This window comes from Oncorhynchus masou, chromosome 27 (assembly GCF_036934945.1).
Source record: "Oncorhynchus masou masou isolate Uvic2021 chromosome 27, UVic_Omas_1.1, whole genome shotgun sequence".
Taxonomy (NCBI): domain Eukaryota; kingdom Metazoa; phylum Chordata; class Actinopteri; order Salmoniformes; family Salmonidae; genus Oncorhynchus; species Oncorhynchus masou.
Window position 1 is genome coordinate 2017965 of NC_088238.1, and position 25974 is coordinate 2043938.

At 46.1% G+C, this 25974-nt stretch overlaps 2 protein-coding genes across 2 annotated transcripts in view; both read left to right on the top strand.

Moving 5' to 3' along the window:
* The window catches only part of LOC135515552 (ras-related protein Rap-1b), a 131642-nt gene extending 124593 nt beyond the window's left edge, over nt 1–7049 (top strand). Inside the window, exons 7-8 of the mRNA XM_064939173.1 lie at nt 3263–3378; nt 4987–7049. Of these exons, the coding sequence (XP_064795245.1) occupies nt 3263–3349 (87 nt within the window). The 3' untranslated portion in view covers nt 3350–3378; nt 4987–7049. The remainder of the gene's footprint in view (nt 1–3262; nt 3379–4986) is intronic.
* Nucleotides 7050–13460: 6411 nt separating this feature from the next.
* Nucleotides 13461–25974, top strand: part of LOC135515553 (nuclear pore complex protein Nup107-like) — a 39624-nt gene continuing 27110 nt past the window's right edge. The window contains exons 1-9 of the mRNA XM_064939174.1: nt 13461–14547; nt 15800–15897; nt 16427–16519; nt 16778–16890; nt 17860–17995; nt 21044–21147; nt 22919–23046; nt 23648–23696; nt 23872–23943. Coding sequence (XP_064795246.1) covers nt 14540–14547; nt 15800–15897; nt 16427–16519; nt 16778–16890; nt 17860–17995; nt 21044–21147; nt 22919–23046; nt 23648–23696; nt 23872–23943 — 801 coding nt within the window. The 5' untranslated portion in view covers nt 13461–14539. The remainder of the gene's footprint in view (nt 14548–15799; nt 15898–16426; nt 16520–16777; nt 16891–17859; nt 17996–21043; nt 21148–22918; nt 23047–23647; nt 23697–23871; nt 23944–25974) is intronic.

Sequence of the window (25974 nt, forward strand, 5' to 3'; positions counted from 1 at the left end):
CATCAAAACTATGAAATAACACATGGAATCATGTAGTAACCCAAAAAAGTGTTGCACACAAAAATATATATTTTATATCTTAGATTCTTCAAATAGCCACCCTTTGCCTTGATGACAGCTTTCCACACTCTTGGAATTCTCTCAACCAGCTTCATGAGTTAGTCACCTGGAATGCATTTCAATTAACAGGCTCTATTTGGTAAAAGACCAAGTCCATATTATGGCAAGAACAGCTCAAAGAAGCAAAGAGAAACGACAGTCCATCATTACTTTAAGACATGAAGGTCAGTCAATCTGGAAAATTTCAAGAACTTTGAAAGTCTCTTCAAGTGCAGTCGCAAAAACCATCAAGCGCTATGATGAAACTGTCTCATGAGGACCACCACAGGAAAACAAGGCCCCGATTTACCTCTGCTGCAGAGGATAAATTAGATTTACCAGCCTCAGAAATTGCAGCCCCCCAAAAATATTCACAGAGTTCACAGAGTTCAAGTAACAGACACATCTCAACATCAACTGTTCAGAGGAGACTTTTCAAATCAGACCTTCATGTTCGAATTGCTGCAAAGAAACCACTACTAAAGGACACCAATAAGAAGAGACTTGACTTGGGCCAAGAACCACGAGCAATGGACATTAGACCGGTGGAAATCTGTCCTTTGCTCTGATGAGTCCAAATTTGAGATTTTTGGTTCCAACTGCCGTGTCTTTGTAAGACGCAGAGTAGGTGAACGGATGATCTCCGCATGTGTGGTTCCCACCGTGAAGCATGGAGGAGGAGGTGTGATGGTGTGGGGGTGCTTTGCTGGTGACACTGTGATTTATTTAGAATTGAAGGCACACTTAACCAGAATGTCTACCACAGCATTCTGCAGCGATACTCCATCCCATCTGGTTTGCACTTAGTGGGACTATCATTTGTTTTTTAACGGGACAATGACCCAACACACCTCCAGGCTGTGTAAGGGCTATTTGACCAAGATGGAAAGTGATGGAATGCTGCATCAGATGACTTGGCCTCCACAATCACCCGACCTCATCCCAATTGAGATGGTTTGGGATGAGTTGGACCGCAGAGTGAAGGAAAAGCAGCCAACAAGTGCTCAGCATATGTGGGAACTCCTTCAAGACTGTTGGAAAAAGCATTCCAGGTGAAGCTGGTTGAGAGAATGCCAAGAGTGCAAATCTGTCATCAAGGCAAAGGGTGGCTACTTTGAAGAATCTCAAATATAAAATATATTTTGATTTGTTTCACACTTGTTTTGGTCACTACGTGTTTCCATATGTGTTATTACATAGTTTTGAATGTCTTCACCATTATTCGACAATGTAGAAAATAGTAAAAATGGAGAAAAACCCTTGAATGAGTAGGCGTGTCCAAACCTTTGACTGGTTCTGTATATACAGTTGCCCTGAAGGAGTCAAATCATTATCCATAAATAAACCCTTGGGTGAGTTCTCACAGATTGAGACGTGATTTGTCTGTCTAGTGAATATTGTGGCCCGAGGTGTCATCTTGTCTGGTTGGGGTGTGGGTGACATCACTCACGCTGTCCACTGAGATCTGGTCTGAGCCTCGGGCCTGACTATAACGCTCTGACTCACTCTGAAACCATCTTTCTGACAGTGTGTGAATCGATCTGGTCCAAAGGCACACTCTGCCATTTACATGTATTCTCTCATGGTCTTGTTTTTTGAAACCAATACATCTGTGACTGTTTCTTAACACCATACCCATGGCTAGCCACTGTTTCTTAACACCATACCCATGGCTAGCCACTGTTTCTTAACATGATACCCATGGCTAGCCACTGTTTCTTAACATGATACCCATGGCTAGCCACTGTTTCTTAACACCATACCCATGGCTAGCCACTGTTTCTTAACACCATACCCATGGCTAGCCACTGTTTCTTAACCTCATACCCATGGCTAGCCACTGTTTCTTAACACCATACCCATGGCTAGCCACTGTTTCTTAACACCATACCCATGGCTAGCCACTGTTTCTTAACATGATACCCATGGCTAGCCACTGTTAACATCATACCCATGGCTAGCTACTGTTTCTTAACCTCATACCCATGGCTAGCCACTGTTAACATCATACCCATGGCTAGCTACTGTTTCTTAACACCATACCCATGGCTAGCCACTGTTTCTTAACACCATACCCATGGCTAGCCACTGTTTCTTAACATGATACCCATGGCTAGCCACTGTTTCTTAACATGATACCCATGGCTAGCCACTGTTAACATCATACCCATGGCTAGCTACTGTTTCTTAACACCATACCCATGGCTAGCCACTGTTTCTTAACACCATACCCATGGCTAGCCACTGTTTCTTAACATGATACCCATGGCTAGCCACTGTTAACATCATACCCATGGCTAGCCACTGTTTCTTAACATGATACCCATGGCTAGCCACTGTTAACATCATACCCATGGCTAGCCACTGTTTCTTAACATGATACCCATGGCTAGCCACTGTTTCTTAACATGATACCCATGGCTAGCCACTGTTAACATCATACCCATGGCTAGCCACTGTTTCTTAACACCATACCCATGGCTAGCCACTGTTTCTTAACATGATACCCATGGCTAGCCACTGTTTCTTAACATGATACACATGGCTAGCCACTGTTTCTTAACACCATACCCATGGCTAGCCACTGTTTCTTAACACCATACCCATGGCTAGCCACTGTTTCTTAACACCATACCCATGGCTAGCCACTGTTTCTTAACACCATACCCATGGCTAGCCACTGTTTCTTAACATCATACCCATGGCTAGCCACTGTTTCTTAACATGATACCCATGGCTAGCCACTGTTTCTTAACACGATACCCATGGCTAGCCACTGTTTCTTAACATCATACCCATGGCTAGCCACTGTTTCTTAACATGATACCCATGGCTAGCCACTGTTTCTTAACACGATACCCATGGCTAGCCACTGTTTCTTAACACCATACCCATGGCTAGCCACTGTTTCTTAACATGATACCCATGGCTAGCCACTGTTTCTTAACACCATACCCATGGCTAGCCACTGTTTCTTAACACCATACCCATGGCTAGCCACTGTTTCTTAACACCATACCCATGGCTAGCCACTGTTTCTTAACCTCATACCCATGGCTAGCCACTGTTTCTTAACACCATACCCATGGCTAGCCACTGTTTCTTAACACCATACCCATGGCTAACTTGTATCTAACTATTGTTGTGTCTCTCTGTGTTTCAGATCTTCTATGACCTGGTCAGGCAAATCAACAGGAAAACCCCAGTACCTGGGAAGACACGCAAAAAGTCCAACTGTCAGCTCCTCTAATGCACAGCTGCTCTGTCGCACTGAGCCAGGTGAGAACCACTTGTAGGAGTCAGAATGCCACTGCCTCATTGAAAAGACAGGCATTTGGCTGTGGCCTCCTTGTCTTAAACCTGAGGACCATATTGAGTAAGAACTTCTCCCTCTCATATGAAGAGACAATCATATGGTGCAGTTAGAAGTGTCATTAATGTCTCTATACCTCTCTCTCTCTCTCTCTCTCTCTCTCTCTCTCTCTCTCTCTCTCTCTCTCTCTCTCTCTCTCTCCTCTCTCTCTCCTAGCCACTCTCTCTTAACTCTACCTCTCTAGCCTCTCTCTCTAACTCTCTCTCTCTCTCTCTCTCTCTTCTCTCTCTCTCTCTCTCTCGTGTCTCTCTCTCTCCATGGCTCTCTCTCTCTCTCTCTCATCGCTAGCCCTCTCTCTCTCCTACCCTCTCTCATTCTCTCTCCCTTTCACTCGTATCCTCTTTCTCGTTCTCTCCTCTTTCTCTCTCTCTCTTATCCTCTTTCTCTTCTCTCTCTTCTCCTCTCTCTCTTCTCCTCCTCTCTCTTTATCTCTCTCCTCTCTCTTTCTCTATCACTCCTCTCTCTCTCCATCTACCCACCTCTCCCTCTCTCTCTCTCTCTCTCTCTCTCTCTCTCTCTCTCTCTCTACCCACCTTCTCTCTCTACCCACCTCTCTCTCTACCCACCTTCTCTCTCTCTCTCTCTACCCACCTCTCTCTCTCTCTCTCTACCCACCTCTCTCTCTACCCACCTCTCTCTACCCACCTCTCTCTACCCACCTCTCTCTCTCTCTCTCTACCCACCTTCTCTCTCTCTACCCACCTCTCTCTCTCTCTCTCTACCCACCTCTCTCTACCCACCTCTCTCTCTCTCTCTCTACCCACCTTCTCTCTCTCTACCCACCTCTCTCTCTCTCTCTCTACCCACCTCTCCCTCTCTCTCTCTCTCTCTCTCTCTACCCACCTTCTCCTCTACCCACCTCTCTCTCTACTCACCTTCTCTCTCTCTCTCTCTCTCTCTCTCTCACCCACTCTCTCTCTCTCTCTCTCTCTCTCTCTCTCTCTCTCTCTCTCTCTCTCTCTCTCTCTCTCTCTCTCTCTCTCTCTCTCTCTCTCTCTCTCTCTCTCTCTCTCCCTCTCTCTCTCTCTCTCCCTCTCTCTCTCTCTCTCTCTCCTCTCTCTCTCCTCTCTCTCTCTCTCTCTCTCTCTCTCTCTCTCTCTCTCTCTCTCTCTCTCCCTCTCTCTCTCTCTCTCTCTACCCACCTCTCTCTCTCTACCCACTCTCTCTCTCTCTACCCACTCTCTACCCACCTTCTCTCTCTACCCACCTTCTCTCTCTCTACCCACCTTCTCTCTCTCTACCCACCTCTCTCTCTCTACCCACCTCTCTCTCTCTACCCACCTCTCTCTCTCTCTACCCACCTTCTCTCTCTCTACCCATCTCTCTCTCTCTCTTTACCCACCTCTCTCTCTACCCATCTCTCTCTCTACCCACCTCTCTCTCTACCCATCACTCTCTCTCTCTCTATACCCACCTTCTCTCTCTCTACCCATCTCTCTCTCTCTCTCTCTCTCTCTCTCTCTCTCTCTCTACCCACCTCTCTCTCTGCCCACCTCTCTCTCCCTCTCTCTCAGGTCTGATTTGCTGCTGTCTCTCTCAGCAGTGCCAGCATTCCGACGTTACTAAAACCTAACATGGAATGGACTTTCCTGTGTGGTGACGCCCCTTTAACATCAACAACCAACCAACAAACCGACCAACGGATTCAAAGCTACAATACATCAGTTTTTACACACAGATTAACCATTATCATTCTCCAGTGTCACGAGAACAAGATTTCTACTTAGAAATATAGATATTCTAACTGTATCAAACTGAAATGGAAAAATTAAGTGAGGTAAATCAGTCAATATGAACCAAAATAAAATCCCGATCCCTACACACAGTGTTATTGCTAACGGAGACAGTAGCCGTAGAAACGGATGTCTAACCAGAATGTGCACGTTGCCACGGTGATGCGGTATTTATAAGCACCTCTATATTAGCCAGAGAGAAAAAGACAAAGTCCCAAAGAGGCACCTATATAGTTCAGTTCATACAGATAACTTGCTCCTGGGGTTTATTTTCTAACTTTTTATTTTTATTTTCCTTCGATCATTCAACATCATTTCTCTGTCTTTTTCTGTCTTTAAAAAAAAAAAAGACTAGTTTTGTCTCTCCTGAGAGATGCTATACTGCGACAGCTGTTGATATGCGTTTTATTTGAGGAGTAAATCTGTGGCTACAACAGTGATGATTATATGTGTAAAAAGAGGAGAGAAAAAGGTATAATGTTTTTTTCAGTAACTATCATATTGTCTTTTAGCCTGATGATGTTGCCTTCAAATAGGGTTTTCTTTCTTTCTGGAGAATCCAACTACGATCCAATCATCCTTCTATGTCTTGCCTGGGTTTTCTTGTGTCTGAAATGGCACCCAAGTGTATTATATTTGACCAGAGCCTATTGGTTTCCCTATTGGTTTCCCTATTGGTTTCCCTATGGGTTTCCCTATGGGTTTCCCTATTGGTTTCCCTATGGGTTTCCCTATTGGTTTCCCTATTGGTTTCCCTATTGGTTTCCCTGTTGGTTTCCCTATTGGTTTCCCTATTGGTTTCCCTATGGGTTTCCCTATGGGTTTCCCTATTGGTTTCCCTATTGGTTTCCCTATTGGTTTCCCTATTGGTTTCCCTATTGGGTTTCCCTATTGGTTTCCCTATTGGTTTCCCCCTATTGGTTTCCCTATTGGTTTCCCTATGGGTTTCCCTATTGGTTTCCCTATTGGTTTCCCTATTGGTTTCCCTGTTGGTTTCCCTATTGGTTTCCCTATTGGTTTCCCTATGGGTTTCCCTATTGGTTTCCCTATTGGTGTCCCTATTGGTTTCCCTATTGGTTTCCCTATTGGTTTCCCTATTGGTTTCCCTATTGGTGTCCCTATTGGTTTCCCTATGGGTTTCCCTATGGGTTTCCCTATTGGTTTCCCTGTGGGTTTTCCTATTGGTTTCCCTGTGGGTGTCCCTATTTGTTTCCCTATTGGTTTCCCTATGGGTTTCCCTGTGGGTTTTCCTATTGGTTTCCCTGTGGGTGTCCCTATTTGTTTCCCTATTGGTTTCCCTGTGGGTTTTCCTATTGGTTTCCCTGTGGGTGTCCCTATTGGTTTCCCTATGGGTGTCCCTATTGGTTTCCCTATTGGTTTCCCTATTGGTTTCCCTATTGGTTTCCCTGTTGGTTTCCCCTATTGGTTTCCCTATTGGTTTCCCCTATTGGTTTTTCTATTGGTTTCCCTATGGGCCCTGGTCAAAAGTAGTACACTATATAAGGAATTAGGGTGCAATTTTGGAGGCAGCCCTTGTGTTGTTTACAAAGATGTTTGTACAGTGGGGTTTTTCAATTGGGGTTGTGGTCAAAGAGGGACTGGACATTTTAACAAGCGACCAAACTTCTGAGACACCAATGGCCGACGTGACTGGGCGATCCTCATCATGTTTTTTTGTTTTTTTAACTTTATCCTTCCAAGGCCGTCTCTCATTGGTTGGTTTGTCCAGTTAGCCAATCCCCTCTCATGGAATCTGCGATCTACAACAGGAAGTATAGAATTTTTTTTTTTTAAATGAGGGTTTTTAATACGAAAAAAATAAAATAAAATAATGTCATTGGTGATGTCATTCTCCACACTTCTGTTGTTGTAGAGCAGTGTTTCCCAAACTGGGTCCTGGGGACCCCAAGGGGGACACCTTTTGGCACTGCACAGCTGATTCAAATAATCAAGCTTGAAGATTATTTGAGTAATGTGTGTAGTGCTAGGGCAAGAACCAAAACATGCACCCGGGGGGGGGGCCCAGGACCGAGTTTGGGAAACGCTACTGTAGATTCTCACTGTACTCCCTCCTTTTCTAAAACAGCCTCTCTCCCCTTCTCCATCCCACAGCCCCTATCTCCCCCTGTCCCCTAGCCTCTTTCCCTCCCTCCCTCTGTCCCCTAGCCTCTTTCCCTATCTCCCCCTGTCCCCTAGCCTCTTTCCCCTATCTCACTTTCCCTCTCCCCTGTCCCCTAGCCTCCCCAGCCCCTCCCCCTCTCCCCCAGCCCCTCCCCATCTCTCCCAGCCCCTCCCCATCTCTCCCAGCCCCTCCCCATCTCTCCCAGCCCCTCCCCCTCTCCCCCAGCCCCCCCTCTCCCCCAGCCCCTCCCCATCTCTCCCAGCCCCTCCCCCTCTCCCCCAGCCCCCCTCTCCCCCAGCCCCCCTCCCCATCTCTCACAGCCCCTCCCCATCTCTCCCAGCCCCCCCTCTCCCCCAGCCCCTCCCCATCTCTCCCAGCCCCTCCCCTCTCCCCACAGCCCCCCCCCCTCTCCCCCAGCCCCTCCCCATCTCTCCCAGCCCCTCCCCTCTCCCCCAGCCCCTCCCCATCTCTCACAGCCCCCCCCTCTCTCCCATCCCCCCCCCCCTCTCTCACAGCCCCCCCCTCTCCCCAGCCCCTCCCCATCTCTCACAGCCCCCCTCTCTCCCAGCCCCCCCCCCTCTCTCACAGCCCCTCCCCTCTCCCCAGCCCCTCCCCATCTCCCCCAGCCCCCCCCCCCCTCTCTCCCAGCCCCTCCCCTCTCCCCCAGCCCCTCCCCTGTCCCCTTGCTTGCTAATGCGTCTGTTGTCAGCTGAGGACATGAAAACCAAATATTGGATCCTGTCAGTAAAGAAACTTGCCTGTTAGTGACTATTTCACCTGTGTAATACTTGGTTTGACCTGCTTCCTGTCAGTCTGTCTGATGATGATGATGATAGTGATGAAGAGTAACCGTGTGGGGTTGTTATTCTGTTCTATAGTGAATGTGGGGGGGGGGGGATTAATGTGTTTGAAGCAGCAGGGAATAAGACTGAAATACAATAAGAACCACAGCAATGTAGAGATGATGATGACGATGATGATGATGATGATGGAGGAGGAGGAACAGGCAGAACTTGGATGAGACGGGGGGGTACATCCCTAATGGCACCCTATTCCCTACATAGGGCACTACTTTTGACTATAGCCCTATGGGCTTAGGTTGCCATTTGAGATGGAGGGAGGGGAGGGCGGGAGGGGGTTTAAAGTTGCACGTTTGTTGTGAGTTGCGTGACCTCTGTTGACCTCTTGTAAGAGAATGCCTTTGTCGCTTTGTGTTGCTGTGATGATAACCAACAGCATCAGTCCTGGTGGACAGACCGTGTGTACCATGTCCCCTCACAGAGCCACAGTATTGGAAATGCAACGTCATCTGCCTATTAAGGGGAGGGGCTGGGGAGGGAAAACAGAGGGGGCGTGGCCAAATGTAAACTAAAAAGCCTTAATTGAAGTGGTGTATTTTGTATAACCCAGCATCTGTAGTTCAATAAATTGGATTGCCATGCAAGGGCGTTGCCATGACGCCGGCCCGCCGCCGGAATGTTCCGTGTTGTTGTTGTTGTTTTAGCCATACAGATTGTTTTATCTCTGTGGTTTAACCATACAGATTGTTTTATCTCTGTGGTTTAACCATACAGATGGTTTTATCTCTGTGGTTTAGCCATACAGATGGTTTTATCTCTGTGGTTTAACCATACAGATGGTTTTATCTCTGTGGTTTAGCCATACAGATGGTTTTATCTCTGTGGTTTAGCCATACAGATGGTTTTATCTCTGTGGTTTAGCCATACAGATGGCTTATCTCTGTGGTTTAGCCATACAGATTGTTTTATCTCTGTGGTTTAGCCATACAGATTGATTTATCTCTGTGGTTTAGCCATACAGATTGTTTTATCTCTGTGGTTTAGCCATACAGATTGATTTATCTCTGTGGTTTAACCATACAGATGGTTTTATCTCTGTGGTTTAGCCATACAGATGGTTTTATCTCTGTGGTTTGGCCATACAGATGGTTTTATCTCTGTGGTTTAGCCATACAGATGGTTTTATCTCTGTGGTTTAACCATACAGATGGTTTTATCTCTGTGGTTTAGCCATACAGATTGATTTATCTCTGTGGTTTAGCCATACAGATTGATTTATCTCTGTGGTTTAACCATACAGATGGATTTATCTCTGTGGTTTAGCCATACAGATTGATTTATCTCTGTGGTTTAACCATACAGATGGATTTATCTCTGTGGTTTAACCATACAGATGGTTTTATCTCTGTGGTTTAGCCATACAGATGGTTTTATCTCTGTGGTTTAGCCATACAGATGGTTTTATCTCTGTGGTTTAACCATACAGATGGTTTTATCTCTGTGGTTTAGCCATACAGATTGATTTATCTCTGTGGTTTAGCCATACAGATTGATTTATCTCTGTGGTTTAACCATACAGATGGATTTATCTCTGTGGTTTAACCATACAGATGGTTTTATCTCTGTGGTTTAGCCATACAAATGGTTTTATCTCTGTGGTTTAGCCATACAGATTGATGTATATCTCTGTGGTTTAACCACCTCCCCATCTCTGTGTCAAACTCATTCCACGGAGGGCAGAGTGTCTGTGGATTTTTGCTCCTACTTGATTGACAAATGAAGGTCACTGATTAGTTCGGAACTCTCACCTGGTTGTCTAGGTCCTAGTCAGGAACTCTCACCTGGTTGTCTAGATCTTAGTGAGGAACTCTGACCTGGTTGTCTAGATCTTAGTAAGGAACTCTCACCTGGTTGTCTAGGTTTTAGTAAGGAACTCTCACCTAGTTGTCTAGGTCCTAGTAAGGAACTCTCACCTAGTTGTCTAGGTATTAGTAAGGAACTCTCACCTGGTTGTCTAGGTCCTAGTAAGGAACTCTCACCTGGTTGTCTAGGTCTTAGTAAGGCACTCTCACCTGGTTGTCTAGGTTTTAGTAAGGAACTCTCACCTGGTTGTCTAGGTCCTAGTAAGGAACTCTCACCTGGTTGTCTAGGTTTTAGTAAGGAACTATCAAACCTGGTTGTCTAGGTCTTAGTAAGGAACTCTCACCTGGTTGTCTAGGTTTTAGTAAGGAACCTCAAACCAGTTGTCTAGGTCTTAGTAAGGAACTTCACCTTGTTGTCTAGGTAGTAAGGAACTCTCACCTGGTTGTCTAGGTTTTAGTAAGGAACCCCAAACCAGGTTGTCGAGGCCCTCCATGTAATGAGTTGGACACCCTGCTGTAGTGTCTCGAGGTCATAATTGAAAGGAAACCCCAAACCAGCAGACACTAGGCCCTCCATGGAATGAGTTGGACACCCTGCTGTAGTGGTACCTGGTTGCCGAGGTCATAATTGAAAGGAAACCCCAAACCAGCAGACGCGAGGCCCTCCATGGAATGAGTTGGACACCCTGCTGTAGTAGTACTGCTTTCCTCTGTATCCCTCTGTAGCTTTGAGGTAGAGGAGGGTGAGATAGTCAGATACACAGACATACATGAATAGAACCAAGACGCGAAGGAAAGTTTCAGAAATGTTCCTGCTCTGTAATGTAAATCTCGCAGTAAGCAGTTGAAAGACAGCACAGTTAGGCAGCAGCACCAGTCACACTATGGTACCGTACTGCAGGAAGTCAGATGTCTTGTTGAATACAAGATCACAGCAGAGCTCGCCTGACTAGGGTTCATATAGAAGTCATCTATCACACCATTGGCAGATATTCTGTTTCATGTACCTCTCTTGCCTACTTTCTCTTTCTCTGTCTCTCCCTCACTATCTCAACCATTCTCTTTCTCTCACTGTCTCTCCCTCACTCTCTCACCCATTCTCTCTCTCTCTGTCTCTCCCTCACTCACACATTCTCTCTCTCTCACCGTCTCTCCCTCACTCTCTCACCCATTCTCTTTCTCTCGTGCTCTCTATCTATCACAATCTCTCTCTCCCTCACTCACTTTCTCTCTCTTTCTCTCTCTCCCTCTCTCCATATCTCTCTCTGTCAGGGAAAAAGTCATTATCAGACAGTGGCTAGAGCAGAGCTGCCTGCCGAACAGTTAGACTCCATACAATTACATATCCTACATCTCTTTGTGTATAGAATCACAGAGCACATGATCTATTGAAAATATGCTTGCTGATAATTAATTCAATTTCTTCTTTAATCCCGTGGATGACATGTTGATTTGAGGATCTGAGGCCCTCTAGTCCTGTCATCGCATGACTTCCTATAGGGCTGCTATTCAGCGGGATGGGTCTTTAGGGATTTCTGGAGACTGGGGGGGGACATGTCTAGTGTAATCTCTATCTCTCTAGTGTACATACAATAAGACAGTAGCAAATGAACTCATCAGCTGCTCTGGGCATCTGCTGCAGAATCTACAGCTAAGCTTAGTGTAACTGATATGCCTGTCAGGGATAGGTGGAAGCAGCTGTCAGGTCAGAGAAATGGAGTCATTCAGGCCAATGATTGGACTCCTTGAGGGTGGGAATAAAGTAAGTCGGGCCAAGGAAGCAAACTATAAGTTAAAATGATGAGGAACCTGGCTGGCCTGAAGTGACTTGCCCAGAGTGAGGTCACTCCATGGAGGTTCATAGCAGACTGTAACATGCAATGAGCAAATAGCAGTCTGGTCCCTTAGGAGAGGGAGTGGTCTTTTATCAGACAAACACACACACACATATATATATATACACACACACACACACTGCTCAAAAAAATAAAGGGAACACTTAAACAACACAATGTAACTCCAAGTCAATCACACTTCTGTGAAATCAAACTGTCCACTTAGGAAGCAACACTGATTCACAATAAATTTCACACGCTGTTGTGCAAATGGAATAGACAACAGGTGGAAATTATAGTCAATTAGCAAGACACCCCCAAAAAAGGAGTGGTTCTGCAGGTGGTGACCACAGACCACTTCTCAGTTCCTATGCTTCCTGGCTGATGTTTTGGTCACTTTTGAATGCTGGTGGTGCGGTCACTCTAGTAGTAGCATGAGACGGAGTCTACAACCCACACAAGTGGCTCAGGTAGTGCAGCTCATCCAAGATGGCACATCAATGCGAGCTGTGGCAAGAAGGTTTGCTGTGTCTGTCAGCGTAGTGTCCAGAGCATGGAGGCGCTACCAGGAGACAGGCCAGTACATCAGGAGACGTGTTGGAGGCCGTAGGAGGGCAACAACCCAGCAGCAGGACCGCTACCTCCGCCTTTGTGCAAGGAGGAGCACTGCCAGAGCCCTGCAAAATGACCTCCAGCAGGCCACAAATGTGCATGTGTCTGCTCAAACGGTCAGAAACAGACTCCATGAGGGTGGTATGAGGGCCCGACGTCCACAGGTGGAGGTTGTGCTTACAGCCCAACACCGTGCAGGACGTTTGGCATTTGCCAGAGAACACCAGAATTGGCAAATTCGCCACTGGCGCCCTGTGCTCTTCACAGATGAACTCAGGTTCACACTGAGCACATGTGACAGACGTGACAGAGTCTGGAGACGCCGTGGAGAACGTTCTGCTGCCTGCAACATCCTCCAGCATGACCGGTTTGGCGGCGGGTCAGTCATGGTGTGGGGTGGCATTTCCAGACCTCCATGGGTTGATACATTTGATTTCCATTGATAATGTTTGCGTGATTTTTGTTGTCAGCACATTCAACTATGTAAAGAAAAAATTATTTAATAATAATATTTCATTCATTCAGATCTAGGATGTGTTATTTTAGTGTTCCCTTTATTTTTTTTGAGCAGTGTATATAGCCTTTATTTATCTAGACAAGTCAGTTAAGAACAAATTCTTATTTACAATAACGGCCTACATAAACACTCACAATGTGTTATCGGGATACATATTCTCCCTTGAGTCCGTTCCCAGACACATACCTTTTAAATAAACCGTTTTTAAAACTGTCCATCCATTGTTCCTCAACAGTTATTGAACTACTTCTATACTGTGAGTATTGTCCTTTCTGTGCTGGAAACGCCATGGGTGTGTATGAAAATGGCACCCTATTCCCTATATAGTGCACTACTTTTGACCAGCTTCCATAGGTCTCTGGTTAAAAGTAGTTCACTATATAGGAAATAGGGTGCCATTTGGGACTCATTCTATGGACTTCTCCAGCGTCTCGCAGGGTGTGACCACTCAGCCTGTCTGACGTTTGTCTCAGAAACACACAGCATCCTTGGAAAGCCTGAATCATATAAACAACACAACACACAACGGTGCTATTCTGGGTCTCCAGGAAGTTCTGTGGACAGATACACTTCCTGTTCTTCAACATGCAGGAAAATAACATGGACTTTGATGAAACATTGATATGGCCTTGCACTCTCTGTCTGAAAGGGACTGCTGATGACCACATGGGAGAAAGAAAATGAAAATATATATACTTTTGTTTTAAGACAAATTTGTGCAAAGTGCAACATTCAGACACATATGTTATTGTATAACTTCACGTGCTACAAGTTCATGTTTAATACATTGCCATGATATCAAGAAAGAATGCCTTGGTAAATGAGATTATTTAAAGAAGTGTAGGTTGAGAGAATAACCACTTCATGAGTAAAAAAAAAAAGAAAGAATACGGACATTTAACTGTTGCTGCCCGAGGGTGGCGCTGTAGGAATGGTCCGTTATTGAGCGCAACATGACTACTCTTTACAGCCTGTGGAATAGATGACGCTCAGCAGTCATAGAGAATAATAGAGGCCTGTATGTAAATGGTCCAAATACCAGTTATAGCATGTGTAGCTCCATTGAAGGGCTTCAGCACCATTGTAATGTAGTTAACTGGGTGAGACTTCCAACGTTATTATCTGATCCCTCCTGATGACTCTGTTTGAGTCATGTCCCAATCGGGTCATCAGGAGGCATCAGACAATAGAGAATAAGAAAATGGACTACTTCATATAGAAATGGCCTCAATGGCGCTGCCCCGTGTGCTCACAGATGATATAATGGCACAGATATAAAAACATGAATTATCTATCTATCTCTATGGCATTAGCTGTTTACGGTCATCAGTCCAAAGTAATCGATTATAATCTCAAATATAATTTAATAACTAGTAAACACTGATTTGCCCAATTTAAAATTACTTTATTTAGATTTTAAGAATAATTTTGAGTCGCAAAAGAATGGGATATTGGCTCTATTTAATGGGCGGGGTGTGTATTAATGAACAGTATTGGAGCTCGATTGTAATTCCTTGTCGAGCGGGAACCAGAAGTAGAAACAACCAGACTGGATTAGTTTACTGTGGAGTTAATATCCTGCTGTCATGAACTGGTAAAACGCTTCTTATGCTGATATAAAAAGATGAATTACAGGGATATACGTGACATTGTTACAGTATTTAGTGAGTGTACTACATATAAGTACGCTGTCTGTAGATTTGTAATGGCAGGTATGGGACATGTGTTAGCAATATTAGCTAGTTAAGCTAGTCGTTTGAACGTGTCTTGCAGCTGTCTAAGCAAGTAGTTTGTTTGTACCACCAGCTAGTTAACTAATGGGTCTTTATAGTAAATCACGTTTGCTGGCGTTTTATTTTCATTTGAAGTGTTCAGTAACTTGTGACTTGTTTAACGGGATATATTGTTTCTGGATTACAGGTAGCTAGCGTAATTTTAGCATCTGGTCCTGTGCGGCTTCAACGCCATGTATCTCCATTCAGTTCCCCCATAGAGGATCACACCCCCCCCAAAAAAAAAAATGAAATTTGCAGGAAAACGTTGTTCAGAGTCTTCATGGACAGATATGGAAATATCCAATAGAAATGAAGAAAGAAGATCTAAAAATGAAACCACTATCATGAGTTGCTAACATGACTTGGATAAAGTCCTTGGTTGCTTGACAACGAAATTAAAATAATTGCCTCTACGTTTCTATTGTAAGATTTTTGGCTATAGGCTACTTTTGAAGCAAGGTAAGACATTTTAAGGAACAGAGGAAAATATAGCAATGTTATTGACAGGCCTAACCGTTTTCTGAAAGATGGAAAGGCTTTCCTAAAAAAACTTTCTCAGTTAAATTATAACTAGCTACACAGTATCTGATGTCCACCTGGCAGAATGATATCTGGATTATTTGCGAGTAATGAATTTGAGAGTGCAGAAAGCAATTAAAACCTGTGATTTTTCTTACTCAGCTGACAGCCTAATTTATTCAAATAAATTTATTTTAGATAATTCAGAGTATGTCACTTTTTCTCATAGAATTTTTCACACAGGTCACCTTTCCTTTCGTGGGGGAAGGCAGTTTGGGGGAATGATTTGCAACATTTCTCCAGGAACCACTACTGCCAGGGTTCAATATCCTGTCGTTACGTACCTAAGTAAAGTTAGTACTAAAACGCTGGTCAACTTGTCTATGTATGCGCAAGCTGTTTCTCCAAAATACAAAATAAATGACTTCTGCGCACTTTGTTTACCGTCAAACTATCTCTGGTCAATGAGCATTGGGCCACGTGGCTCTTGTGTAGGGGATGACGCAAAGCCCTGCTTTACAGTAGCTGAACTGACATGGTTCCTCTGTGTAGGGACCAGAATGAGTTACTGTCGCCTGTTGTACGGGATGCTGAAGTGACCAGAGCAGCACGACGAAAGAGTTCAGTTCAGAAGAAGGCTCAATTCAACTGTATCCTTATTGGGCCGTTGCCGTGGTAAACACACCTACCTGTTGTCTTTGTGCTATGTCTATGTTACACCATTTAAGACCAGCATTACTGATTCAACTGTATCCTTATTGGGCCGTTGCCGTGGTAAACACACCTACCTGTTGTCTTTGTGGATTGTGCTATGTCTACGTTTCACCATTTAAGACCGTTTTACCTTTATTTAACTAGGTCAAGTTAGTTAAGAACAAATTCTTATTTTCAATGACGGTCTAGGAACAGTGGGTTTAACTGCCTGTTCAGGGGCAGAACGACAGATTTATACCTTGTCAGCTCGGGGATTTGAACTTGCAACCTTCTGGTTACTAGTCCAACGCTCTAACCACTAGGCTACCCTGCCGCCACCCACTGATGCTCATTGGTCACACACACCGTTGCTCAGACTAATAGTTAGCTAACAGAAGTCTCATGGGGCTGTTATATGACTGCATAAGGTGTGTCTTTTAGATAACAGTAACTAGCCAGTTATATTCCCTGACCGTTGTTGTCCAGTCCTTTCTCCTCGTGATGACAACCAAGGTAGTACCACCACACCTGCCCGTTCCTTGCCCTGCCACACACCTGGATCCCTCTTCAAACAGTGCTGTAAGTCTGTCCTCTTCAATACCAACACAGCCCGCTGGCTCTGCTATGAGAGCATTGTTTGGTTAAAGGTAAAACCGGTGTCCACCACGATAAAGACATCTAGATAAAATAAGACATATGTCCAGTTTGTTAACCCGGACTCTCACCATCCACTAGTTGGTGTCTCCCAGAATGACCGGAGACGAGGCTATACTGTTGTAACAGATTGTACTCTATTGTAATTGCTGTAGTGGTGATTCCTCCTCCCTCTCCCTACAGTCACGCCGAAGAGTGCTGCTAGGAACCCAGATGTGTCGGCCATCTTGGCGACAGGGCGCAGGACTCCTCGTTTCATCCATACACCACGACCTCCCCTGGGCAGTATGAGCATGGTGAGGAGATGGATACCAGTCTTGACTGGGTGTTTTTGTCTGCTGACAGACACTGTGGTTGTGTGTCTCTCTCCAAAGAGGGGATCCAGAGACAGAAGAACCTAGCCAATAGAATAGCCAATTAAACCACACTGCATCACCATTCATCAGTTGTTGACACTTATTAAAGGTAGAATCAGTGATATGACGTAGATGCACAAAGTAAACAGTATAGTGAGTCAATTTTCTGCAACAACTAAAGAGAGTTGGAGCGTGAGGCTAAACTTCTTCACTGTTTTGGTCATGTAGCTACCATGTTGTAAGAGTGTGAAGCGAACCCCGTGCAGATACTGTGTGAGAGGGAAGTGTTGCATCTTGCTCGTCGCAATATCTGCGGTGCTGCTCGTGCAAAACGTCATTTCGCTGACTCTACCTTTTAATCAAGTATCGTTGATGCCGATCCACACGCTGAATGTTTCTGTGTTTTTGACTGCGTCTCTGTCTCCCTCTGGGCTCCAGAACCTGGATCCACACGCTGAATGTTTCTGTGTTTTTGACTGCGTCTCTGTCTCCCTCTGGGCTCCAGAACCTGGATCCACACGCTGAATGTTTCTGTGTTTTTGACTGCGTCTCTGTCTCCCTCTGGGCTCCAGAACCTGGATCCACACGCTGAATGTTTCTGTGTTTTTGACCGCGTCTCTGTCTCCCTCTGGGCTCCAGAACCTGGATCCACACGCTGAATGTTTCTGTGTTTTTGACTGCGTCTCTGTCTCCCTCTGGGCTCCAGAACCTGGATCCACACGCTGAATGTTTCTGTGTTTTTGACTGCGTCTCTGTCTCCCTCTGGGCTCCAGAACCTGGATCCACACGCTGAATGTTTCTGTGTTTTTGACTGCGTCTCTTGTCTCCCTCTGGGCTCCAGAACCTGGATCCCACACGCTGAATGTTTCTGTGTTTTTGACTGCGTCTCTGTCTCCCTCTGGGCTCCAGAACCTGGATGACAGTGACTGGACCAACAGCCTGTACCCGTCTCCTCTGTCCGGGCTGGGACTGGGGGACACCAGCTTCACTGACGACATCAACATGTCCTCTGTAATGCTGAAGGAGGAGGATCCTGGAGAGGCTGGTCAGATTCAGTTATTTTCTCCCTGGTTGTTGATTGATTTTTAATATCACTGACGAGCCAGTGGTTCCGTTTCCCAGGTTTCCCAGCCAGGTCTGAAAATCAGTACGTATAACTGACTACAAGGCCCAGATTTGGGGAAAGGGGTTACAGAGGGTAGTGGCTAGGTGTCGTTCTGTAAATGTATAGAATTTATTTTTTAACCGTTTTATTTTAACTAGGCAAGTCAGTTAAAGAACAAATCCCCCCCCCCCCCAGTCAGTCTGTTCCCAGAGTTCCTCCAGTCCTATCTCAGACACTCCTCCACTGCTGACCTCTGACCCCTCCCCCTCTGTGTCCTGCAGCGTCAGTCAGTCTGTTCCCAGAGTTCCTCCAGTCCAATCTCAGACACTCCTCCACTGCTGACCTCTGACCCCCCCCCTCTGTGTCCTGCAGCGTCAGTCAGTCTGTTCCCAGAGTTCCTCCAGTCCTATCTCAGACACTCCTCCACTGCTGACCTCTGACCCCCCCCTCTGTGTCCTGCAGCGTCAGTCAGTCTGTTCCCAGAGTTCCTCCAGTCCTATCTCAGACACTCCTCCACTGCTGACCTCTGACCCCCCCCCCTGTGTCCTGCAGCGTCAGTCAGTCTGTTCCCAGAGTTCCTCCAGTCCTATCTCAGACACTCCTCCACTGCTGACCTCTGACCCCCCCTCCCCTCTGTGTCCTGCAGCGTCAGTCAGTCTGTTCCCAGAGTTCCTCCAGTCCTATCTCAGACACTCCTCCACTGCTGACCTCTGACCCCCCTCTGTGTCCTGCAGCGTCAGTCAGTCTGTTCCCAGAGTTCCTCCAGTCCTATCTCAGACACTCCTCCACTGCTGACCTCTGACCCCCCCTCCCCCTCTGTGTCCTGCAGCGTCAGTCAGTCTGTTCCCAGAGTTCCTCCAGTCCTATCTCAGACACTCCTCCACTGCTGACCTCTGACCCCCCCTCTGTGTCCTGCAGCGTCAGTCAGTCTGTTCCCAGAGTTCCTCCAGTCCTATCTCAGACACTCCTCCACTGCTGACCTCTGACCCCCCTCTGTGTCCTGCAGCGTCAGTCAGTCTGTTCCCAGAGTTCCTCCAGTCCTATCTCAGACACCCCCCCTGTGTCCTGCAGCGTCAGTCAGTCTGTTCCCAGAGTTCCTCCAGTCCTATCTCAGACACTCCTCCACTGCTGACCTCTGACCCCCCCCCCCTGTGTCCTGCAGCGTCAGTCAGTCTGTTCCCAGAGTTCCTCCAGTCCTATCTCAGACACTCCTCCACTGCTGACCTCTGACCCCCTCCCCTCTGTGTCCTGCAGCGTCAGTCAGTCTGTTCCCAGAGTTCCTCCAGTCCTATCTCAGACACTCCTCCACTGCTGACCTCTGACCCCTCCCCCTCTGTGTCCTGCAGCGTCAGTCAGTCTGTTCCCAGAGTTCCTCCAGTCCTATCTCAGACACTCCTCCACTGCTGACCTCTGACCCCCCCCCCTCCCCTCTGTGTCCTGCAGCGTCAGTCAGTCTGTTCCCAGAGTTCCTCCAGTCCTATCTCAGACACTCCTCCACTGCTGACCTCTGACCCCCCTCCCCCTCTGTGTCCTGCAGCGTCAGTCAGTCTGTTCCCAGAGTTCCTCCAGTCCTATCTCAGACACTCCTCCACTGCTGACCTCTGACCCTCCCCTCTGTGTCCTGCAGCGTCAGTCAGTCTGTTCCCAGAGTTCCTCCAGTCCTATCTCAGACACTCCTCCACTGCTGACCTCTGACCCCCCCTCTGTGTCCTGCAGCGTCAGTCAGTCTGTTCCCAGAGTTCCTCCAGTCCTATCTCAGACACTCCTCCACTGCTGACCTCTGACCCCCCCCTCTGTGTCCTGCAGCGTCAGTCAGTCTGTTCCCAGAGTTCCTCCAGTCCTATCTCAGACACTCCTCCACTGCTGACCTCTGACCCCCCTCTGTGTCCTGCAGCGTCAGTCAGTCTGTTCCCAGAGTTCCTCCAGTCCTATCTCAGACACTCCTCCACTGCTGACCTCTGACCCCCCCCCCTCTGTGTCCTGCAGCGTCAGTCAGTCTGTTCCCAGAGTTCCTCCAGTCCTATCTCAGACACCCCCCTGTGTCCTGCAGCGTCAGTCAGTCTGTTCCCAGAGTTCCTCCAGTCCTATCTCAGACACTCCTCCACTGCTGACCTCTGACCCCCCCCCCCCCCCCCCCCTGTGTCCTGCAGCGTCAGTCAGTCTGTTCCCAGAGTTCCTCCAGTCCTATCTCAGACACTCCTCCACTGCTGACCTCTGACCCCCCCTCCCCTCTGTGTCCTGCAGCGTCAGTCAGTCTGTTCCCAGAGTTCCTCCAGTCCTATCTCAGACACTCCTCCACTGCTGACCTCTGACCCCTCCCCCTCTGTGTCCTGCAGCGTCAGTCAGTCTGTTCCCAGAGTTCCTCCAGTCCTATCTCAGACACTCCTCCACTGCTGACCTCTGACCCCCACCCCCCTCTGTGTCCTGCAGCGTCAGTCAGTCTGTTCCCAGAGTTCCTCCAGTCCTATCTCAGACACTCCTCCACTGCTGACCTCTGACCCCCCCCCCCTCCCCCTCTGTGTCCTGCAGCGTCAGTCAGTCTGTTCCCAGAGTTCCTCCAGTCCTATCTCAGACACTCCTCCACTGCTGACCTCTGACCCTCCCCTCTGTGTCCTGCAGCGTCAGTCAGTCTGTTCCCAGAGTTCCTCCAGTCCTATCTCAGACACTCCTCCACTGCTGACCTCTGACCCCCCCCCCTCTCTGTGTCCTGCAGCGTCAGTCAGTCTGTTCCCAGAGTTCCTCCAGTCCTATCTCAGACACTCCTCCACTGCTGACCTCTGACCCCCCCCCTCTGTGTCCTGCAGCGTCAGTCAGTCTGTTCCCAGAGTTCCTCCAGTCCTATCTCAGACACTCCTCCACTGCTGACCTCTGACCCCTCCCCCTCTGTGTCCTGCAGCGTCAGTCAGTCTGTTCCCAGAGTTCCTCCAGTCCTATCTCAGACACTCCTCCACTGCTGACCTCTGACCCCTCCCCCTCTGTGTCCTGCAGCGTCAGTCAGTCTGTTCCCAGAGTTCCTCCAGTCCTATCTCAGACACTCCTCCACTGCTGTCTTTGACCTGCTGGGGGAGTATGAAGCCATCTGTCAAGACAAGGTACCGTTTTCTCACGTACCTCAACCAACTTCCCTCTAATGTGTGTGTTTTAGAACCTGTGTGTGTGTGTTTTAGAACACGTGTGTGTGTGTGTGTGTTTCAGAATCCGTGTGTGTGTTTTAGAACCTGTGTGTGTGTGTTTTAGAACACGTGTGTGTGTGTGTGTGTGTGTGTGTGTTTTGGAACACGTGTGTGTGTGTGTGTGTTTTAGAACCCGTGTGGGTTTTTAGAACACGTGTGTGTGTGTGTGTGTGTGTGTGTGTGTGTGTGTGTGTGTGTGTGTGTGTGTGTGTGTGTGCAAAAGTTTGTAGAGCAGGTGGTTTGCTCCCCAAGCGTGGGTATGTGCGAGGGTATGTGTGTGTGTGAGTCATTGTGTGTTTTATATGCAGAGCTGTGTGCAGCCTTATGAACACAGTGATAATGGTGTATTGTATAGCTATGCTGCCCTTATGAACACAGTGATAATGGTGTATTGTATAGCTATGCTGCCCTTATGAACACAGTGATAATGGTGTATTGTATAGCTATGCTGCCCTTACGAACACAGTGATAATGGTGTATTGTATTGCTATGCTGCCCTTACGAACAGTGATAATGGTGTATTGTATAGCTATGCTGCCCTTACGAACAGTGATAATGGTGTATTGTATAGTTATGCTGCCCTTATGAACACAGTGATAATGGTGTATTGTATAGCTATGCTGCCCTTACGAACAGTGATAATGGTGTATTGTATAGCTATGCTGCCCTTATGAACACAGTGATAATGGTGTATTGTATAGCTATGCTGCCCTTACGAACAGTGATAATGGTGTATTGTATAGCTATGCTGCCCTTACGAACACAGTGATAATGGTGTATTGTATAGCTATGCTGCCCTTATGAACACAGTGATAATGGTGTATTGTATAGCTATGCTGCCCTTACGAACAGTGATAATGGTGTATTGTATTGCCATGCTGCCCTTATGAACACAGTGATAATGGTGTATTGTATAGCTATGCTGCCCTTATGAACAGTGATAATGGTGTATTGTATAGCTATGCTGCCCTTACGAACACAGTGATAATGGTGTATTGTATAGCTATGCTGCCCTTACGAACACAGTGATAATGGTGTATTGTATAGCTATGCTGCCCTTACGAACACAGTGATAATGGTGTATTGTATAGCTATGCTGCCCTTACGAACAGTGATAATGGTGTATTGTATAGCTATGCTGCCCTTACGAACACAGTGATAATGGTGTATTGTATAGCTATGCTGCCCTTACGAACACAGTGATAATGGTGTATTGTATAGCTATGCTGCCCTTACGAACAGTGATAATGGTGTATTGTATAGCTATGCTGCCCTTACGAACACAGTGATAATGGTGTATTGTATAGCTATGCTGCCCTTACGAACAGTGATAATGGTGTATTGTATAGCTATGCTGCCCTTATGAACACAGTGATAATGGTGTATGTATAGCTATGCTGCCCTTACGAACAGTGATAATGGTGTATTGTGTACCAGGTGGGCCTTATGAACACAGTGATAATGGTGTATTGTATGGCTATGCCGCCCTTACGAACAGTGATAATGGTGTATTGTGTACCAGGTGGGCCTTACGAACACAGTGATAATGGTGTATTGTGTACCAGGTGGGCCTTACAAACACAGTGATAATGGTGTATTGTGTACCAGGTGGGCCTTACGAACAGTGATAATGGTGTATTGTGTACCAGGTGGGCCTTACGAACAGTGATAATGGTGTATTGTGTACCAGGTGGGCCTGCTCCAGAGGCTGGTATCGAGGGCAGCTCCAGGGCAACAGAAGTCCTCTAAGACTGCTGGTATGAGATGGCTTTTACAGCAGGAGATGGTCACCTGGCGCCTCATCACTTCTCTATACAGGTTAGTGGCTGACTGGCTGGCTGACTGGCTGGCTGACTGGCTGGCTGACTGGCTGGCTAACTGGCTGGCTGGCTGGCTGTCGGTCTCACGGTCCGTCTGTCTCTATTTTGACCTCTTCTCTATACAGGTTAGTGTCTGTCTGTCTGTTCCTTCCATTCTCTATCGCTCTCTATCTCTCTCTCTATATATATATTTGTTCTGTGAATTACCAGGGAACTCACAAAACAATATCATCACAATACTTACATGCCGATACCAAATGTATAGTGATTTTATTGAGATTCGATGTTCCAAACATATGCTCACCATATGTCTGCTGCAGAGGGACGAGAGAGAGCCATGTTTTAATGCTGAACCAATTGGCTCCCTATTTAAAAAGATAGAGAACAAGCTGTGAAGGAAAAGTTTAGGTACAGCCAACTAGCGCAAAAAGAAATGTATAACTAAATTTTCGATACGCTATGTCATCCAAAACAATATCCCTATCTACATGTACCTATTTATTTTTGCATTCATTTTCCTCATCACTACATAGAGGAATGGTGTTGCTATGGAGACGCGTGGTTTGACTTTGTTACATCACTGTGTCCCTCCCCCTCAGAGACAGGATCCAGTCAGAGCTGGAGGATGACATCATGATGGATGTGGCTGTGAGTACTCCTCTACAACTATGATGTTGTTAGGGAACTACAGGTGTTTCTTGGAGAGAGAGGGAGAGGGAGAGGGAGAGGTGGAGTGACTGTCCTCTCTCCTGTGTGATGGAGAGAGAGAGAAGGAAATGGAGTGACTGTCCTCTCTCCTGTGTGTGTGACCATCTCTCCTCAGGCTCCCGGTGTTAGTGAGAAGGTGGTGATGGAACAACTTTTCCAGAGAGATGCTGTAGTACGCCAGAGCCAGGTTAGACTCTCACACACATACACACATACAGTACCAGTCGACATGTTCTACATTGTAGAATAATAGTGAAGACATCAAAACTATGAAATAACACATATGGAATCAGGTCGTAACCAAAAAAGTGTTAAACAAATCAAAATGTATTTTAGATTCTTCAAAGTTGCCACCCTTTCCCTTGATGACAGCTTTGCACAATTTTGGCATTCTCTCAACCAGCATCACCTGGAATGCTTTTTCCAACAGTCTTGAAGGAGTTCCCACACATGCTGAGCACTTGTTCGGTTGCGTTTGGGTGATTGTGGAGGCAAGGTCATCTGATGCAGCATTCCATCACTTTCCATCTTGGTCAAATAGCCCTTACACAGCCTGGAGGTGTGTTGGGTCATTGTCCTGATGAAAAACAAATGATAGCCCCACTAAGTGCAAACCAGATGGGATGGAGTATCTCTGCAGCATGCTGGGCTAGCCTTGCTGGTTAAGTGTGCCTTTTAATTTTAAATAAATCACAGACAGTGTCACCAGCAAAGCACCATCACACCTCCTCCTCCATGCTTCACGGTGGGAACCACACACATGGCTCAAGCAAGTCTGTTCTTCTTATTGGTGTCCTTTAGTAGTGGTTTCTCTGCAGCAATTCGACCATAAAGGCGTGATTCACACAGTCTCCTCTGAACAGTTGATGTTGAGATGTGTCTGTTACTTGAACTCTGTGAAGCATTTATTTGGGCTGCAATTTGAGGCAGGTAACTCTAACTTATCCTCAGCAAATCAAATCAAATTTTATTTGTCACATACACATGGTTAGCAGATGTTAATGCGAGTGTAGCGAAATGCTTGTGCTTCTAGTTCCGACAATGCAGTAATAACCAACAAGTAATCTAACTAACAATACCTAATCTACTGTCTTATATACACAAGTGCAAGGGGATAAAGAAGATGTACATAAAGATATATGAATGAGTGATGGTGCAGAGCAGCATAGGCAAGATACAGTAGATGGTATCGAGTACAGTATATACATATGCGATGAGTATGTAAACAAAGTGGCATAGTTAAAGTGGCTAGTGATACATGTATTACATAAGGATGCAGTAGATGATATAGAGTACAGTATATACGTATGAGATGAATAATGTAGGGTATGTAAACATTATATTAGGTAGCATTGTTTAAAGTGGCTAGTGATACATGTATTACATAAGGATGCAGTAGATGATATAGAGTACAGTATATACGTATGAGATGAATAATGTAGGGTATGTAAACATTATATTAGGTAGCATTGTTTAAAGTGGCTAGTGATACATGTATTACATAAGGATGCTGTAGATGATATAGAGTACAGTATATACGTATGAGATGAATAATGTAGGGTATGTAAACATTATATTAGGTAGCATTGTTTAAAGTGGCTAGTGATACGTGTATTACATAACATCAGAGGTAACTCTGGGTCGTCCTTTGCTGTGGCTGTCCTCCTGAGAGCCAGTTTCATCATACCGCTTGGTGGTTTTTGTGACTGCGCTTGAAGAAACGTTCCAAGTTCTTGACATTTTCCGCATTGACTGACCTTCATGTGTTAAAAGTAACGGACTGTTGTTTTTCTTTGCTTATTTAAGCTGTTTTTGCAATAATATGAACTTGGTCTCTTACCAAATAGGGCTATCTTCTGTATACCACCCCTACCCTGTCACAACACAACTGAGTGGCTCAAACGCATTAAGAAGGAAAGAAATTCCACAAATCAACTTTTAAGAAGGCACACCTGTTAATTGAAATGCATTCCAGGTGACTACCTCGTGAAGCTGGTTGAGAGAATGCCAAGAGTGTGCAAAGCAGTCATCAAGGCAAAGGGTGGCTACTTTGAAGAATCTGAATTTGTTTAAAATGCTTTTTTTTGGTTATTACATGATTCCATGTGTGTTATTTCATAGTTTTGATGTCTTCACTATTATTCTACAATGTAGAAAATAGTAAAAATAAAAGGCCTGGAATGAGTAGGTGTTCTAAAACTTTTGACTGGTAGTGTAT